General features: G+C 34.7%; 1 protein-coding gene across 2 annotated transcripts in view; it reads right to left on the bottom strand.

Annotated features, from left to right (window-relative positions):
- The window catches only part of VPS13A (vacuolar protein sorting 13 homolog A), a 236,683-nt gene that overhangs the window by 205,975 nt on the left and 13,149 nt on the right, over positions 1-17,559 (bottom strand). For both annotated transcript variants that reach the window (XM_080820523.1, XM_080820524.1), the window contains exons 2-6: positions 9,815-9,858; positions 7,668-7,710; positions 3,767-3,862; positions 3,404-3,505; positions 554-663 (exon numbers count right to left, since the gene is read on the bottom strand). In XM_080820523.1, the coding sequence (XP_080676649.1) occupies positions 554-663; positions 3,404-3,505; positions 3,767-3,862; positions 7,668-7,710; positions 9,815-9,858 (395 nt within the window). The remainder of the gene's footprint in view (positions 1-553; positions 664-3,403; positions 3,506-3,766; positions 3,863-7,667; positions 7,711-9,814; positions 9,859-17,559) is intronic.

Raw genomic sequence — 17,559 nt, 5'->3', positions numbered from 1 at the left:
ACTACTTTATTTTTTTTTACATTTTACTAATTTCTACAACTTTTACTCCTATATTTTTCCAAATACTAATTAAGGTATCAAGTATCAATGTATTATTATACAATAAATATGCATGTTTTTCAGTTTATAAAAAAAGCTTATTGATCAATTGACCACACAACAGTACTCCGAGATGTCAATAACTGTGCGTTTCAGAGAGAATACAGGATCTATTTGAGATAATCTAAATCTAGCTCTACTGATTCCTACACCAGTTTAATTTCCAGGAGGTAACTCTAAAGTATTTTAAAAATATATATCGACTAAATTCATAATGCCCAACCATCAAAGGTGACCCTAATATAAAAAGGCCTTTTCCTTCATTATCTGATTTTTGAACATTTTAGGAAAGTATAGTCAAGGCAATAAACACTTGAAAAGAAAGATCAGGTCATTTTCAGCTCTGTGTCCCTCCACTTTTCAGCATCCAATAGGTTGACCACTACAGAGCAGGTGTCAACAAACAGTAAAATATAAACATAAAAAAACAAGTTTCACCTATTAAAATACTTACATCATCCTCGTAACGAATATGGATGTTGGAAATTTTCACTTGAAGATTTTTTATGATCTGAGTAATTAATTTTTCTGTAAAAGTGTCCTGTTTCTCCACCCGAAGTTTGTCTACAATAGCAAATATTCTTTAACTTGACTGAAAAATACACTGTATAAGTATTCACATTTCAAGATAACATTAACATTGCCATGTTAAAGAAAAAAAATCTGTATTTGTAAACAGAACACTAAGAGCCTGCTTTCCCAAAGTCTTCCATACCAAGAGACTTTCAAAGGCAACCAATAACATAATTTTCAAAATCTATTTTTTTAACGAAACTAAAGCCAACCAAACTTACTGCCATTAAATTTTACAACCTCTGTTAACTATACCTGAGTACATAAAGACTTGGAAAACAATGAAGATTATTAGGTAAGAATTATAATGGGTCTTAAATTACAAAAGCCAGAAATAGCAGGAAGTAGGCATCTCTCTTAAAATTAGTGATATTATTACAAGTTGTATGTGGTTCAATGTATAAAACAGTTGAATACATTTCTCTTGCTGATGAATCCGACACGAAGATATAAGATTCTTTCCCTTTCTCCTCTCAAGGGAATGAAGTTCATTTGTTTCATTTTCTAAAAAAAAGGTATTAACTGCTTCCAGTTTCAAAACTTTCCAGGGGATAGACAGAATAAAGGATTGAAGTTCCTAATTTCTTTTTTTAACATGCCTTTGAGGGAGGGGCACCTGGATGGCTCAGTCGGTTGAACATCCAACTCTTGATTTCTGCTCCAGTCAAGACCTTGGGGTCCTGGGATCAAGCCCTGCACTGGGCTCTGTGCTCAGAGGAGAGTCTGCCCAACGATTCTCCCTCCTCTCCTGCTGCTCCTCCTCATGATCTAAGATAAATAATCTTTGAAAAAAATACGCCTTTGATAACCACGAGCTACTATCCTCCTTTCCCCCATTTGAAAATGCCAACAAAAACTACCTCATTTTCTATTTCTAGTCCTGTTCCACCTGTACACACATATTATCTGTCTTGTCTTCTAATGACCTACTACTCCCTAATTCAACTGCCCAGGAGGCTAAGCTGATGAAGATATATTTACATCAAATCCAAGATTCAATGAACAGATGAGTAAATACATTTAACTATAAAAGGACTTTAGAATTAGTAAATAAACAAAATATAAGCTCTCTGAAGACACAGCATTTTTTTTACTTGATTTGGTTACCACCACATCCTACTAAAATCCTTTGCTCTATGAATCTATTCATTCAGTTCAATGCAAAATTTTCATTCCCCCATCCAGTAGTTTCCTTCTTAACTCCTTACCCTGCTCAAAGTCCACAACCTATTATTTCACCAACATTTTAGACTCTTTTGTTCTTTTTTCTCATTTTCCTCACAGAGGAAAAGCTCCAACCCTGAAAAAAAACCCAATATCAGGGCACTTGGGCGGCTCAGTGGGGAAAAGGAGTAGGCTCAGGCTTAGAAAAGACCTGAGAATACCTTACAGTTACACCTCAGACTGATCCTTGGACTAGGGACCTCCCATAAAAATGAAAAATAATGAATAAAAACATTAAAAAAAAAAAGAAAGAAAACCATAGTAATGGGGTGAATTTCATTTTAACAGGTATCACATTATTATATCCAAATATCCAGATTTTAATGAGAAATCACAAGGCATACAAAGAAACAGGAAGGTATGGCCCATTCAAAGGATAAAAAAGTAAGTGACCAAAACTATTCCTAAGAAAGATCTGATGACAGATCTACTAGCCAGACTTTTTAAGAATTTATTTATTTCTTTGAGAGAGAGCAAGTGAGCAAGATAACATGAGTTGGGTGAGGAGCAAAGGGAGAAGCAGGTTCTCTACTTAGCAGGAGCCGGATGCAGGGCTTGATCCCACGACTCCAGGATCATGACCTGAGCCGAAGGCAGATGCTTAACCAACTGAGTCACCCAGGCGCCCACAATAAAAAAATACTAAAGAAAAAGATGATTGGGCATAGTGGTGAACAACTACATAAGATATGAAAGAACTGAGAGAAGAAAAAACAATATAAGAAGTGTCGCCCGAAATTATTGTTAAATCTCCTTTAATGTTTTCACCTCTTTGTCAAAACGTGAAATGTTTATTCTGGATTTCACTTTTTTATTGAACAAATAAATGCATGGCAAGGTTGGTGATGTAAGTATACATATATTTGTAAGATGGTTAGCTATTAAATGAAGGAGGGAGAACGGAAGGTAAGCAGATAACTGGGTTCGGAAGATCATTTTGTGTTTGAAGATAAGACATACTACAGTATATTTCCATACTAAGGAGAAAGCTTCACTAGAGAGAACAGAGTACAAAAAAGTACCGGGTGATAGTAACCACTGCGCAAGGGGAAGGGAAGGAGATTTCTGCAGGACAGCCCTTCCACTGAGAAAATCGAAGAGTTGAAGTAATGGACTATTCTGGTCTAGGCTGAACAGGAAAAGATATGAACCCAGAGAGTAAACAAACAGATTTGGGAAAACATAAATATATCAAAGGACTAGGTATGCCCAAAAAATTAAGAACTGATATAATGGGATTTTTTTTAAAGTTAGAGAACAAAATATACTTGATAAAATTAATTATTACAGTTAAAAACTAACCTTACACTTATTGTCATAAGGTAAGTTTCTATAAAATTTCTGTAAACACGATAAAATATACAAACCACATTAAAATTCCCCACATAATAAGAGTCCCTCATTCGTTAAATAATTTCAATGCCTCCAGAGACAAATAATATTCATATATGACATTTAGGTCTTTTCTCTTTTTTTAATTATCATTTTTATTTATTGTTTCCTTTACCTTGATCAGCTACTTTTTGTTTTGCTTCTTCTATTCGTTTAAGTTCATGTTGTTTTGCTTCCAAGAGTTGTTTTTCTTCTTTTAAAGGATCATATTTTATTTCTACAGGAAGCATAAAAAAGAATACTTAGTTACTTTAAGCATAACCATTCTAAAATAAATACTTGAAAATAATCACTAATTCAAAGTCTGCAATAATTTGGAGTAAAAATCAATTTAATGTGAATTTCTGAATGCTAATTTAAATATAGAAGTATCTCAAAAAATTCACCAGAAGTATTTTGAGTATAATTATCAAATGTAAAGATTCTTCCACTCACAAATAAAAGTACTTTAAGTTATAATGTTTAAAAATTGACTTACTAGAAGAAGGCACTATGAGTAAATAAATGTCTCCCAGGAAAGCTTCAACTGGTTGAGTATACAGGTTTTTCCATGGAATTGTAAGATTAAGATTACCTACATGAATTTTTAGAATAAGGACAAAAAATATTATTATTCATTCAACCACATTTATTGCCAGCCTATTTTCTTTTTTTTATTTTTTAATAAACATATATGTATTATTAGCCCCAGGGGTACAGGTCTATGAATCACCAGGTTTACACACTTCACAGCACTCACCATAGCACATACCCTCCCCAATGTCCATAACCCCACTACCCTCTCCCTACCCCTCTCCCCCCAACAACCCTCAGTTTGTTTTGTGAGATTAAGAGTCTCTTATGGTTTGTCTCCCTCCCAATCCCGCCTTGTTTCATTTATTCTTTTCCTACCCCCCAACCCCCCCCCACATTGCATCTCCACTTCCTCATATCAGGGAGATCATATAGTTGGTCTTTCTCCGACTGACTTATTTTGCTAAGCATAATACCCTCTAGTTCCATCCACATCGTCGCAAATGGCAAGATTTCATTTCTTTTGATGGCTGCATAGTATTCCATTGTATATATATATATACACCACACCTTCTTTATCCATTCATCTGTTGATGGACATCTAGGTTCTTTCCATAGTTTGGCTATTGTGGACATTGCTGCTATAAACATTCGGGTGCACATGCCCCTTCGGATCACTACATTTGTATCTTTAGGATAAATACCCAGTAGTGCGATTGCTGGGTCATAGGGTAGCTCTATTTTCAACTTTTTGAGGAACCTCCATGCTGTTTTCCAGAGTGGTTGCACCAGCTTGCATTCCCACCAACAGTGTAGGAGGGTTCCCCTTTCTCCACATCCTCACCAACATCTGTCATTTCCTGACTTGTTAATTTTAGCCATTCTGATTGGTGTGAGGTGGTATCTCATTGTGGTTTTGATTTGGATTTCCTGATGCCGAGTGATGTGGAGCACTTTTTCATGTGTCTGTTGGCCATCTGGATGTCGTCTTTGCAGAAATGTCTGTTCATGTCCTCTGCCCATTTCTTGATTGGATTATTTGTTTTCTGGGTGTTGAGTTTGATAAGTTCTTTATAGATTTTGGATACTAGCCCTTTATCTGATATGTTATTGGCAAACATCTTCTCCCATTCTGTCAGCTGTCTTTTGGTTTTGTTAACTGTTTCCTTTGCTGTGCAAAAGCTTTTGATCTTGATGAAGTCCCAACAGTTCATTTTTGCTCTTGCTTCCCTTGCCTTTGGCAATGTTTCTAGGAAGAAGTTGCTGCGGCTGAGGTAGAAGAGGTTGCTGCCTGTGTTCTCCTCAAGGATTTTGATGGATTCCTTTCTCACATTGAGGTCCTTCATCCATTTTGAGTCTATTTTCGTGTGTGGTATGAGGAAATGGTCCAATTTCATTTTTCTGTATGTGGCTGTCCAATTTTCCCAACACCATTTGTTGAAGAGACTGTCTTTTTTCCATTGGACATTCTTTCCTGCTTTGTTGAAGATTAGTTGACCATAGAGTTGAGGGTCTATTTCTGGGCTCTCTATTCTGTTCCATTGATCTATATGTCTGTTTTTATGCCAGTACCATACTGTCTTGATGATGACAGCTTTGTAATAGAGCTTGAAGTCTGGAATTGTGATGCCACCAACTCTGGCTTTCTTTTTCAATATTCCTTTGGCCAGACTATTTTCTATCAGGCATTCGAAGAACTAATAAAGTGACAAGTTGAGTCACTTTACAGAAAGCTATTTTACAACCACAAACAATAAGCCTTTGTTGTAAAGATTGGAAATCATGTCTATCAGTACTGTTGGAAAATCTACCAAATGATATTCTAAAAATTTATAAGTTCCTCTTTATGACAATCTTCACCACAAACATTAGTATTCTTCTGCAATTAACCAACCCTTGTTATTATAATTCTGATTTCCCCAACTCATACTCCAAATCACTGTAAGTATTTATATGACACTTTCAAAGTGCAGACTATAAAAGTGAAAAGTGTATTTTTCATATATAGACTATATACATAATATGTGTGTATGAATATCATTGCAAGTGTATGTGCAGATTTCTATGGTAATTATCAAAGACCGTGGACAAGATTAGAAAATCATTCAAACTAATGAAAATGTTTTACTACAGTCTATCAGCAAAGTATTTTTTAAAGCATTAGCTTTCTTGAACTAAAAAATATGATGTAAGGTATTCATTATACTGATTCTAGTCTTGTGAAAATAGAGGTGAGGAGGAGGGGATAAAAAGAAAACTTTCATAATAGTTTTAAAATACTTTAAAATTTTTTAGAAAGCATGAGTCAAATAACTTAGAAATAGCTGTCATAATTGGCAAGGGAACGATTAACAACACAATGGCTACATTAACCAGTTAGTAACTGGGGAAGGGGAAAAAAATGTACATAGACATATTTCATTACATAACCCCAAAAGTCCATGTTTAAAAAAAATCCAAATTGAAAAAAGGATTTCATCTACGATATCAATCCAGAGAAAAAGAACCAAGCCATCTGATTTCTAAAAGACAGGTGACTTTCTAAATTATAAAATCAAAGAAGATAATGACCATTTCCAATTTGTATACAGTCCAAAATATAACCAGAATGAACAGATATTCTAATATTTATATTTAGAAAAAATAATTGACAAATCTGATACAATTTATAAATGTATCAGGTAGACTGCTTACACACATACATATCCATTAAGAATCCAAAAAAGTAAATAAACAAAAGAAAGAGAACAATGACAAAATAGCATTAAGTAATCAAAGAAATACACACCAAGTTAATAATGTTCCATTTTCACCAGTAAATCTTGACCCCAAAATTTTTTTTCTCTCAGTATAAAGTACTTTCATAAAACTTGACTTTATACTTTCAGAAAATTGGGAAAATACACAAAACAGTAAAAAAGGCAATTCCAAGAATCTTCCACATAAATATAACTACTTTTAAAATACGTATGTATTTATACTTGCTACATATGTAATTTTGCGTGCTAAATGAGGGAACTTTGAAAGAGCATAAGATTAACAACACTCAACGATGGCAAGGGGAGGGGCACCTGTGTGGCTCAATCAGTTGGAGTGTCTGACTCTTGGTTTTGGCTCAGCTGATGACCTCAAGGCCATAGGATCAAGCCCCTCCACTGACTGCACTCAGCAGAGTCTGCCTAAAGATTTTCTCTCTCCTGCCCCTCCTCAAATCATTCTCTCTCCTCTCTCCCAAATAAATAAACTCTTGGAAAATATGTTTCTATAAAATTAGTTGTAATCCTATACTACTCATTTGGAAATGTATACTTCTTTCACTCAACAAATTGTGTCCCTACTATTTGCCAGGTATTGTACTAAGTGGTGAGAGTAAAAATTAAACCAACCTAAGAAACGTGCTGTCTTAATAGAAGAAAAAAATTAATAATGATATCGAAGAATGACAGGTGCTAGGACAGAGGCATGCAAACTACCTCAGAAACTAAGTTTCTGACTCGTCCCCAGCCACACTGCCTGGAAGATGCAGACCTGACTCCTTAGACCACAGACCCACGATCGATCAGAGTACAGCAGTAACTAGTCAGAAACCTAAGAAACCGAGATAGTTATACTATTAAACAAACTGGCTCTCAATTAAATCATTTTTAACACTTAACAAGATGTATAATTTCAGAGTTTTTAATCAAGGGATATATGGACCACATGGTACTTTTAAGTTACACAACTAAGTTCCACCCAGATGAGAATAAATGATTTTTCAATTAGTACTCAGAAACACTAAAAATATCACATTAAAAAGATCCTAAGTATATAATTCTTACTCTATGCCCAGCAAGCACGACATTCAAATAATAAGCACAGCTTACCTATATGACCAACTTTAACTTTAAAAGGTACATCCAGTTGACTCTACAAAAATATCATATATAAAATATTAGTACATATACAGGCCAACAAAATAGAGGACACTTTTTTCCTTCCCAAAATTATTTAAAGTGTTTACGTTAACTCACACCTTTTTTTTTTACCCTTAACACCTATTTAAATTTAAAGATACATAACTGTAATATTCTCAAATCCACAAAATTCAGGGAGACTAATCATTTTTAAGTAAATAGGGAAAAAGCTGTACAGTAATACATACCACCTAAGTCCACCATACCAAAATCATACTGCTTTTACACTGTATGGGGGGAAGAGGGAAGGTGGGGAATTTCACTAAAAGTTTGTCCTCACAGAGAGTTTAACCTCCAAAACTCCATTTTGCAAAAAATATCCTCAAAAAAATTTCTCCCCATCCATCAGGGAAAAGGACAACTTTTTCATTAAGTGGTGCTGAGAAAACTCGATATCCACACGTAAAAAATGAATTTAGACCCTTACCTTATAACTGCATATAAAAATTAACTCAAAATCAATATAAGACCTAAACATAAGAACTAAAACTACAAAACCCTTAGAAGAAAATATCTGGTAAAATCTTGACAGCAGATCTGGCAACGATTTCTTGGATATAACAAAGACATGAGCAACAAAATAAAACAGATGAAATTTCACTGAGATTAAAAACATTAGAACATCAAAGGACATAGTCAACAGAGGCATAAGGTAACACAAATGGGGATAAGTTTAGCAAATCATAATCTGATAAGGGAAAATAAATACCACTTTATATCTATTAAGATATAAATATCTTAAGTTATCTATGAAGATATCTATTAAGGTATTATCGAAAAATAAAAAATAGTGCCTGGCTGAGTCAGTCAGTAGAGCATGTGACTTTTGATCTTGGGGTCATGAATTTGAGCCCCATACTGGGGAGATTATAGTTAAATTTTTTTTAAAAGAATACTAAAAAAATAAACATTAGAAAAAATGTGGAGAAACTGGAAACTACCTGTGTTGGTGATGGGAATATAAAATGGTTCAGCTACCATGGAAAACAGAGTGGCAGTTCTTGAAAAAGCTAAACACAAAATTACCATAAAATCCAGCAATTCCACTAATAGGCGTTTACCCACGGGGACTGAAAATAGGTAACTGAACAGACATGTACATTGCCAATGTTACAGCAACATTATTCACAAGACCCGAAAGGCAGAAACGACTGGAGTGTCCATCAATATATGAATGGATAAAGAAAACGCTGCATACAGATACAGTGGAATTATGTAGCCATGGAAAGAAATAATGTTCTGATACAAACAACATGGACAAACCTTAAAGGAATTATGCTAAGTGAAAAACGTTGAATAGAGTATGGCAAACATAGCATGATTCTACTTATGTGAGCTACATGGAATAGGCAAATTCGGAGAGTCAGAAAGTAGATTAGAGGTTAACAGGGTCTACACAGAACCGGAATAGGGACTTATTTCTTAATGGTTATAGGGCTTCCTTTGACCTATGGGAAAAGTTACAGAAAAAGATATTGGTTGATAGTTGTACAAATCATAAATTTAATTAGTATCACTGAATTCTTGGGTAAAAAAATGGTTACCATGGCATTTAAAAAAAAAAACTTGAAGACTATAGGAAAGATCAATTAACCATTTAAAATAAAATCATCTAGAAAGAAAAAATTAGGAATATTTTTAATGGGGAAAATTACACTGTCAGTTTGTGCTTTTTAAGGAGAAGAAAAGTCCATTTTATAAAACCCACATTTTGCAAAAATTATTTTCAAAAGGTTTTCTCAAAGCTTGAATAATTTAAGATAACAAAGTAAATCAAGAAGTCTACATAGTTATAAATGTACTGACATTACACATTTTTTATACTCAAAACCTACCACAGGGGTACCTGAGGGCTCAGTCAGGGTCTGACTCCTGATTTTGGCTCAGGTCACAATCTCAGGGTCACAGGATTGGGCCATGCATCAGGCTACCCACTCAGCAGGGAATAATCTGTGCAGATTCTCTCTCCAGCTCCCTCTACCCTTCCCCACCTCACACTCTTTCTCTCTAAAATAAATAGAACCCTAAGATGGAAGGAAAAAAAAAAAAAAACCTACCAGTGCATTTTCTTTAATTTCAAGATTCTTCAAGGCCACAGCTCCTAAAAAAGATTTAAAAAGTAATATTAAAGTATCTTTCATTTTAAAAAGGCATACTTCATCCTTAAATGTTATAAATGAAAGAAAAAATATAAATGATGTGCATATATAAAACAAAATAATTTGTAATCTTAGTAACTCACCCTCATTCTTCAACTTAGAGTCTAAGAATATTATGTTTGACCAAAACATCATTTATTGCATATTTTCACCTCAGTGGTTATAGCCCACTGTAATGTAAACATTTTAATCAGAATTATACAAATAAGAAGACTCTAGTAAAGCTGCATAAAATACAAGTATGAAAAAAAATAAGCTGTATTTAAATATACTTGTAATGAACAACTGAAAATTTATAAGATCCAGTATACGTGAGCTTGAAGATACATATATATAAACTTCCCAACCTGAAATGCAAGGAGAAAAATAAAAGAAAAAATAGTAATGTCCAAGAACCGCAGGAGAACTGTAAAAGCTGTAACATATGCGTAACAGGAACACCAAAAGGAAAAAAGAGAAGCAAAATAAATATATGAAGTAGTAATGACTGATAAATTTCCAAAATTAATGTTAAAAACACCAAACCACAGATCCAGAAAACTCAGAGAACACAAGGCAGGGAAATAATAAAAAATTTACAACTAAGCATATCATAACCAAACTATAGGAAATAAAAAAGACAAACAAAACAAAACAAAAAACTTGAATATGATCCAGAAATATCTCTTCTGGGTATAGGGGCAAAAAAAAAAAAAAACCTAGGACGATGAAAAGATTATCTGCACTCCAATGTTTATTGCAGCATTTTTCCCAAGAGCCAAGATAAGGAAACAACCTAACTGTCCATCAACAGATGAATGGATAAAGATATGATATTGATATAAATGCATGCAATAGAAATTATTCAGCCATGAGAAAGAATGAAATCCTGCCATTTGTGACAACATTGATGGACTTCGGGGGCATTATGCTTGGACATAGCAAGAGAAATATAATATGGTATTGTTTATATGTAAAATCTCAACAGCCTGAACTCTTAAAAACAGAGAGTAGAATCCTGTTTACCAGGGGCCAGGACACGGGGGAACTGGGGAAATTATGTTGAAAGATACAAACTTGCAACTAGGCAATGATTAAGTTCTGGAAATCTAATGCACACCACAGTGCATTATAACCAACCATACTGTACATGTATTTCAAAGTTGCAAAGACACTAGATCTCTAATGTTTGAACCACAAAAAAGAAATGATGATCATGTGACATGACAGAGATGTTAGTGAAGCTACCACCGTAATCACACGAAGCAAATAAATATGTTGTGCACCTTAACCTTACACAATGCTGTATGTAAATTAAGCCAGGAACAACAAAAAGAAAAATGTTGAACAAAGGCAGAGAAAACACACACATTCCCCAACAGAGGTACAAGGAATAACTGAATTGAAAATTTCACCAGAGAACATCCAAAACAGACTCCAACAGACAAAAGTATGTATTAGCAAACTTGAAAATTGATCACCTGAAAATGTAGTGATGGCAAAAAAAAAAAAAAAAAAAGAAAGAAAAGAAAAAGAAAAAAAGAAAGAAAAGAAAAAGAAAAAAGTGAACAGAGTCAAATAGACTTATGAGCGACATGTTTAAATGGATCAATATGCATTATGAGAGTCCCAAAAGGACAGAGGCAGAAAGCTCAGTTGAAGAAGTAACATCCAAAAATTTCCCAAATTAGAGGAAAGCTATGTATACAAAAATCCAAGAATCTCAACCAAGAAACATGATCATCAGCAACACTGAATATTAAAAGCAAAAGTGATTTGACATCTACACAAGATCTTCAAGAAGATTATCACTGGATTTCTCAGCAGAAACTTTACAGAGAATGATATATTTAGAGTGGTTAAAGAAAAAAAAAAGTCAACCAAGAACATTATATTCAACAAAGTATTACATGTACTTCAAAAATTGGGAAAATCTTGGGGTGCCTGGGTGGTTCAGTGGGTTAAGGCCTCTGCCTTCGGCTCGGGTCATGATCCCAGGGTCCGGGGATCGAGCCCGACATCAGGCTCTCTGCTCAGCGGGGAGCCTGCTTCTTCTTCTCTCTCTGTCTCTCTGCCTACTTGTGATCTCTGTATGTCAAATAAATAAATAAAATCTTTTTTAAAAAATGGGAAAATCTTAAGATACTCTCAGATAAACAAAACCTGACGGAGTTCATGAACAGTAGATCTGTATTATAAGAAATCTTAGAGTCTGTCCAGGTGAAAAGAAAGGACGCTGGGCATCGGGCACCTAGGTGGCTCAATCAGTTGAGTGTCTGACTCTTAGTTTCAGCTCAAGTCCTGATTTCGGGGTCATGAGATCAGCCCAACACTGGGCTCCGTGTTCAACAGGGAATCGGCTTGAAGATTCCCTCCCTTTGCCCCTCCCTGCACTCATGCACACACATGCTCTCTCCCAAATAATCTTAAAAGAAAAAAGAAAAGAAAAGATGCTGGGTAGTAACTCAAAGCTGTATAAAAATATAAAGTTCATGGACAATATGAAAACTATTATAATTTTACTTTGTAACTCCATATTTTATTCTTTATTTTTTGAAATTTAATTTAATTTAAATTTTTAAATTTTTTATTTATTTAATTTAAATTTAATTTTATATTTATATTTATTTTTATAATTTTATATATTATACATAATATATATAATTTTATAAATTATAAATTTATTTTTAATTAAAATTTAAAAAACAAAAGAACTTAAAGATTGTAACTGTTTATAGGTACATAATGTGTAAAAATGTCATCTGTTACATCAGTAAGAAAGTTGGGGAGGCAAGCTGTAAAAAAGTGAAATTACTGTATGGGATTAAAGTAGGTATCAGTTTAAGATATATTCTTTTTTTTTTTATTAAATTTTTTATTTATTTTCAGCGTAACAGTATTCATTGTTTTTTCACCACACCCAGTGCTCCATGCAATCTGTGCCCTCCCTAATACCCACCACCTGGTTCCCCCACCCTCCCACCCCGCCCCTTCAAAACCCTCAGGTTGTTTTTCAGAGTCCATAGTCTCTCATGGTTCACCTCCCCTTCCAATTTCCCTCAACTCCCTTCTCCTCTCCATCTACCCTTGTCCTCTATATTATTTGTTATGCTCCACCAATAAGTGAAACCATATGATACTTGACTTTCTCTGTTTGACTTATTTCACTCAGCATAATCTCTTCCAGTCCTGTCCATGTTGCTACAAAAGTTGGGTATTCGTCCTTTCTGATGGAGGCATAATACTCCATAGTGTATATGGACCACATCTTCCTTATCCATTCATCCGTTGAAGGGCATCTTGGTTCTTTCCACAGTTTGGCGACCGTGACCATTGCTGCTATAAACATTGGGGTACAGATGGCCCTTCTTTTCACTACATCTGTATCTTTGGGATAAATACCCAGCAGTGCAATTGCAGGGTCATAGGGAAGATCTATTTTTAATTTCCTGAGGAATCTCCACACTGTTCTCCATAGGCAGTAACCTCTTTGATATCAGCCACAGCAACTTCTTTCAAGATATGTCTCCAAAGGCAAAGGAAACAAAGGCAAAGATGAACTTTTGGGACTTCATCAAGATCAAAAGCTTCTGCATAGCAAAAGAAACAGTCATCAAAACAAAGAGGCAACCCACGGAATGGGAGAAGATATTTGCAAATGACAGTACAGACAAAAGGTTGATATCCAGGATCTATAAAGAACTCCTCAAACTCAACACACACAAAATAGACAACCATATTAAAAAATGGGCAGAAGATATGAACAGACACTTCTCCAATGAAGACATACAAATGGCTACCAGACACATGAAAAAATGTTCATCATCACTAGCCATCAGGGAGATTCAAATCAAAACCACATTGAGATACCACCTTACACCAGTTAGAATGGCCAAAATTAGCAAGACAGGAAACAACGTGTGTTGGAGAGGATGTGGAGAAAGGGGAACCCTCTTACACTGTTGGTGGGAATGCAAACTGGTGCAGCCACTTTGGAGAAAGATATATTCTTATACATTAAGGTATTATATGTAATTCCTGTGGAACCACAAAAAAAAATACCTACAGAATATACAAAAAGGGAATAAGAAAATCAAAACGGATCACTAAAAAAAATGAACACAAAGGGAAAGAGTAAGTTAAAACATGAAACAGTTATAAGACATGCAAAAGATTATTAACAAAATGAAAATAGTAAGCCTTCCCTATCAGTAATTACTTTAAACGTAAACAGTTTAAGAAGGTATGCTGTGTGTGTGTGTGTGTATGTGTACCCACATACACAATGAAATATTATTCAGGCATAAAACCAAATGAAATCTTGCCATTTGCAAGACAGGTATGGAGCTAGGGAGTATTATACTAAGTGAAATAAGTCAGTCAGAGAAAGACAAATACCATATTATTTCACTCTTATGTGGGATTTAAGAAACAAAACAGATGAACACAGGAGTAAGAAATAAGTAATTTTGAAAATATGCAAACCAAGAAACAGACTATTAACTATCCGGAACAATCTAACAGTTACTGGAGGGGAGGTGGGCAGGGGGATGAGTTAAATAGGTGATGGGGATAAAGGAGGGCAACTGTTGTGATGAGCACTGGGTGTTGCATATTAAATTCTACACTTAACACTAACATTACACTCTAGGTGAACTAATTAAATTTAAATAAAAATTTGAAAATAAATAAATGTAAACAGTTTAAACTCCCCCCTCAAAAGACACAGACAGAATGTATTTAAAGCCAAACAAAACATGATGGCCCTATAGCTCTAAGAACATACATAGGTTAAAATTTAAGTGAAAAAACTGCACAAGATTTCCTATGCAAACAATAAGATACCAAATGTGGCTATACATATACCAGACAAAAGAGACTGTAAGTCAAAAGCTACTAGAAGAGGTGAAGAGGGACATCATATAATGATAAAAGTGTCTGTTCACTAAATTCAATTCACCAAACACAAGAGCACAATCTGAAGCAAACAATGACACATAAGAAAGAAACAACTCTACAGTAATGGTAGGAGGTTTCAGCACACAACTTCAATAATAGATAGAACCACCAGACAGAAGGTTAAGAAGGAAACAAGCTGAATTTTAAAAACATACATGAAACACTCTACTCAACAAGAGCAAAATACACAATTTTCTCAAGTACTCATGGAACATTCTTCAGGACAGGCCATATATTAGGCAACAACAACAACGAAAATTTAAATTTTAAGAGACTGAAATCCTATGAAGTATCTTTTAGAAGATATCACAAGAAAAAAGGAATCACAAGAAAAACTTTAAAAACTTAAGAAAAATTAAAATGAAAGCACAACATACCAAAATTTATAGGCTGTGGTAAAGACAGTCTTGGGAATACTTAGCAGCTGTAAGTGCTCACATTAAAAAATAATATCCCAAATTAACACCTTAAATTTGTACCTGAAAGAAACAGAGATTAACTAAACCCAAAGCTACCAGAAGGAATAAAGTTTAGAACAGAAATCATTAAGATGCAGAACAGGAAACCCAATAGAGAAAACTGCTGAGATCAAAAACTGGCTCCTCAAAAATCTTTAGCTAATAAACTAAGAAAAAGAAAAGAATTAAACAACTGAAATCAGGAATATAGGAGGGGATACTACCAATTTTACAGAAAAATAAAAAAGATTATAAGAGTACTATGAACAGTGGTACATCAACAAACTGGATATCCTAGATCAAATGGATAAAGTCCTTGAAAAACACACCCTACTACTAATGAATCATCAAGAGATGGATAATCTTGGGATGCCTGGGTGGCTCAGTGGGTTAAGCCTCTGCCTTCAGACAGATCATGATCTCAAGGTCCTGGGATCGAGGCCCATATCGGGCTCTCTGTTCAACAGGGAGCCTGCTTCCCCCTCTCCCTCTGCCTGCCTCTCTGCCTACTTGTGATCTCTGTGTCAAATAAATAAATAAATCTTTAAAAAATAAAATAAAATTAATTAATTAATTAAATAGCATGGAAAATAATAAAGCACTTAGGAATAAACTTAACCAAAGGACTTGTACCTTCAAACTTTATATAAAACATTGCTGAATGACATTACAGGCACACAGAACCTGGAAGACATCCATCCCATATTCATAGACTGGAAGACTTTGTTAAGGCAAAAATACTACCCAAAGCAAATTACAGACTCAATGCAATCAATATTAAAATCCCAATATTTTGGGCACCTGGATGGCTCAGTCGGTTGGGCACCTGCCTTCAGTTCGGGGTTGTGATCCTGGGGTCCTGGGATTGAGCCCTGCATGGAGCTCCCTGCCTAGCAGGGAGCCTGCTTCTCCCTCTCCCTCTGCCCTTCCCCCTGCTTGTTCTCTATCCCTCAAATGAATAATCAATAAATAAAAATCTTCAAAAAAAAAGAAAAATGGATTAAAGGATGTTGTCCCACAGGGGAAAAAAAAAACCAAAAAACAATATTTATCCATTTTTAAATTCACATAGAATCACAAGGGACACCTCCATTGTTAAAACAATCTTTTGTTTTATGGGGCGGGGAGAAGAAAACTGGAAGTCTCACTCTTCCTGATTTCCAAACTTAATACAAAAACACAGTAATCGAAACAGTGTGGTACCGTATACAAACACATAGACCAATGGAACAGAACACAGAGATGAGAAATAAATTCTCACATACACAGGCAAATGAATTTGATAAGGCTGCCAAGATCACTCAATTTGGAAATGTCATGAAAAACTGCTGGAAAATGATATTCACTTGCAAAAGATGAAGCTGGGTTACCATACACCATATCCAAAAATTAACTGAAAGTAGATCAAAGACTCAAATTTCATATTGAAAACTATAAAAATCTAAGAGGAAAACACAAGTGAAAAATTCCATGAGTCAATTTGGCAGTGATTTCTTTTGGATGATTATGATACCAAAAAGCACAGGAAACAACAAACAATGAGCTAGATTTCATCAAAACTAAAAACTTTTGTGCATCATAGGGCATTCTCAACAGTGAAAAGGCAATAGTATCTGCCCATCACTTATCTGATAAAAGGTCAGTATCAATATATAAAGAACTCCTACAACTCTATTTTTTAAAAAAAGCAACCCAATTAAAGGGCGGCCAAAGGTCTTCAAAAGACATTTTTCCAAAGACCTATAAATGGCCATTAACCAATGAGAAGATATGCAACAGCATTAATCAAAGAAATGCAAGTCAATAAAAATGAGATAGTACCTCACACCCATGAGGATGGCTACTATGAATAAAATAGAAAATAGCAAGTGTTTCTGAGCTCATGTGGAGAAATTAGAACCCTTTTGCACTGCTTGTGAAAATGTAAAATGGTACATCTGGAAAGGAGTACGACACTTCCTCAAAAAATTAAAAAGAATTAACCAGCAATTCCACTTGTGGGTATATACCAAAACAGATCTATTTGCGCACTGATGTTTGCAGGGCCATGATTCACAACAGCCAAAAGGTAGAAGCAACCCATGTTGTCTACCTACAGATGAACAGAGAAACAAAATGGGATATATACAAAAAATATTGTTCAGCTTTAAAAATGAAATTCTGATATATGCTGCAACAGATGAATGCTGAAGACATTATGCTAATATATGAAATAAGCCAAACACAGAAGACCAAATATTATATGAT

This window comes from Martes martes (assembly GCF_963455335.1).
Source record: "Martes martes genome assembly, chromosome: 12".
In the NCBI taxonomy this organism is placed as follows: Eukaryota; Metazoa; Chordata; class Mammalia; order Carnivora; family Mustelidae; genus Martes; species Martes martes.
Note: the sequence above shows the minus strand (reverse complement) of the source record. Positions and strands in the feature narration are given on the sequence as shown.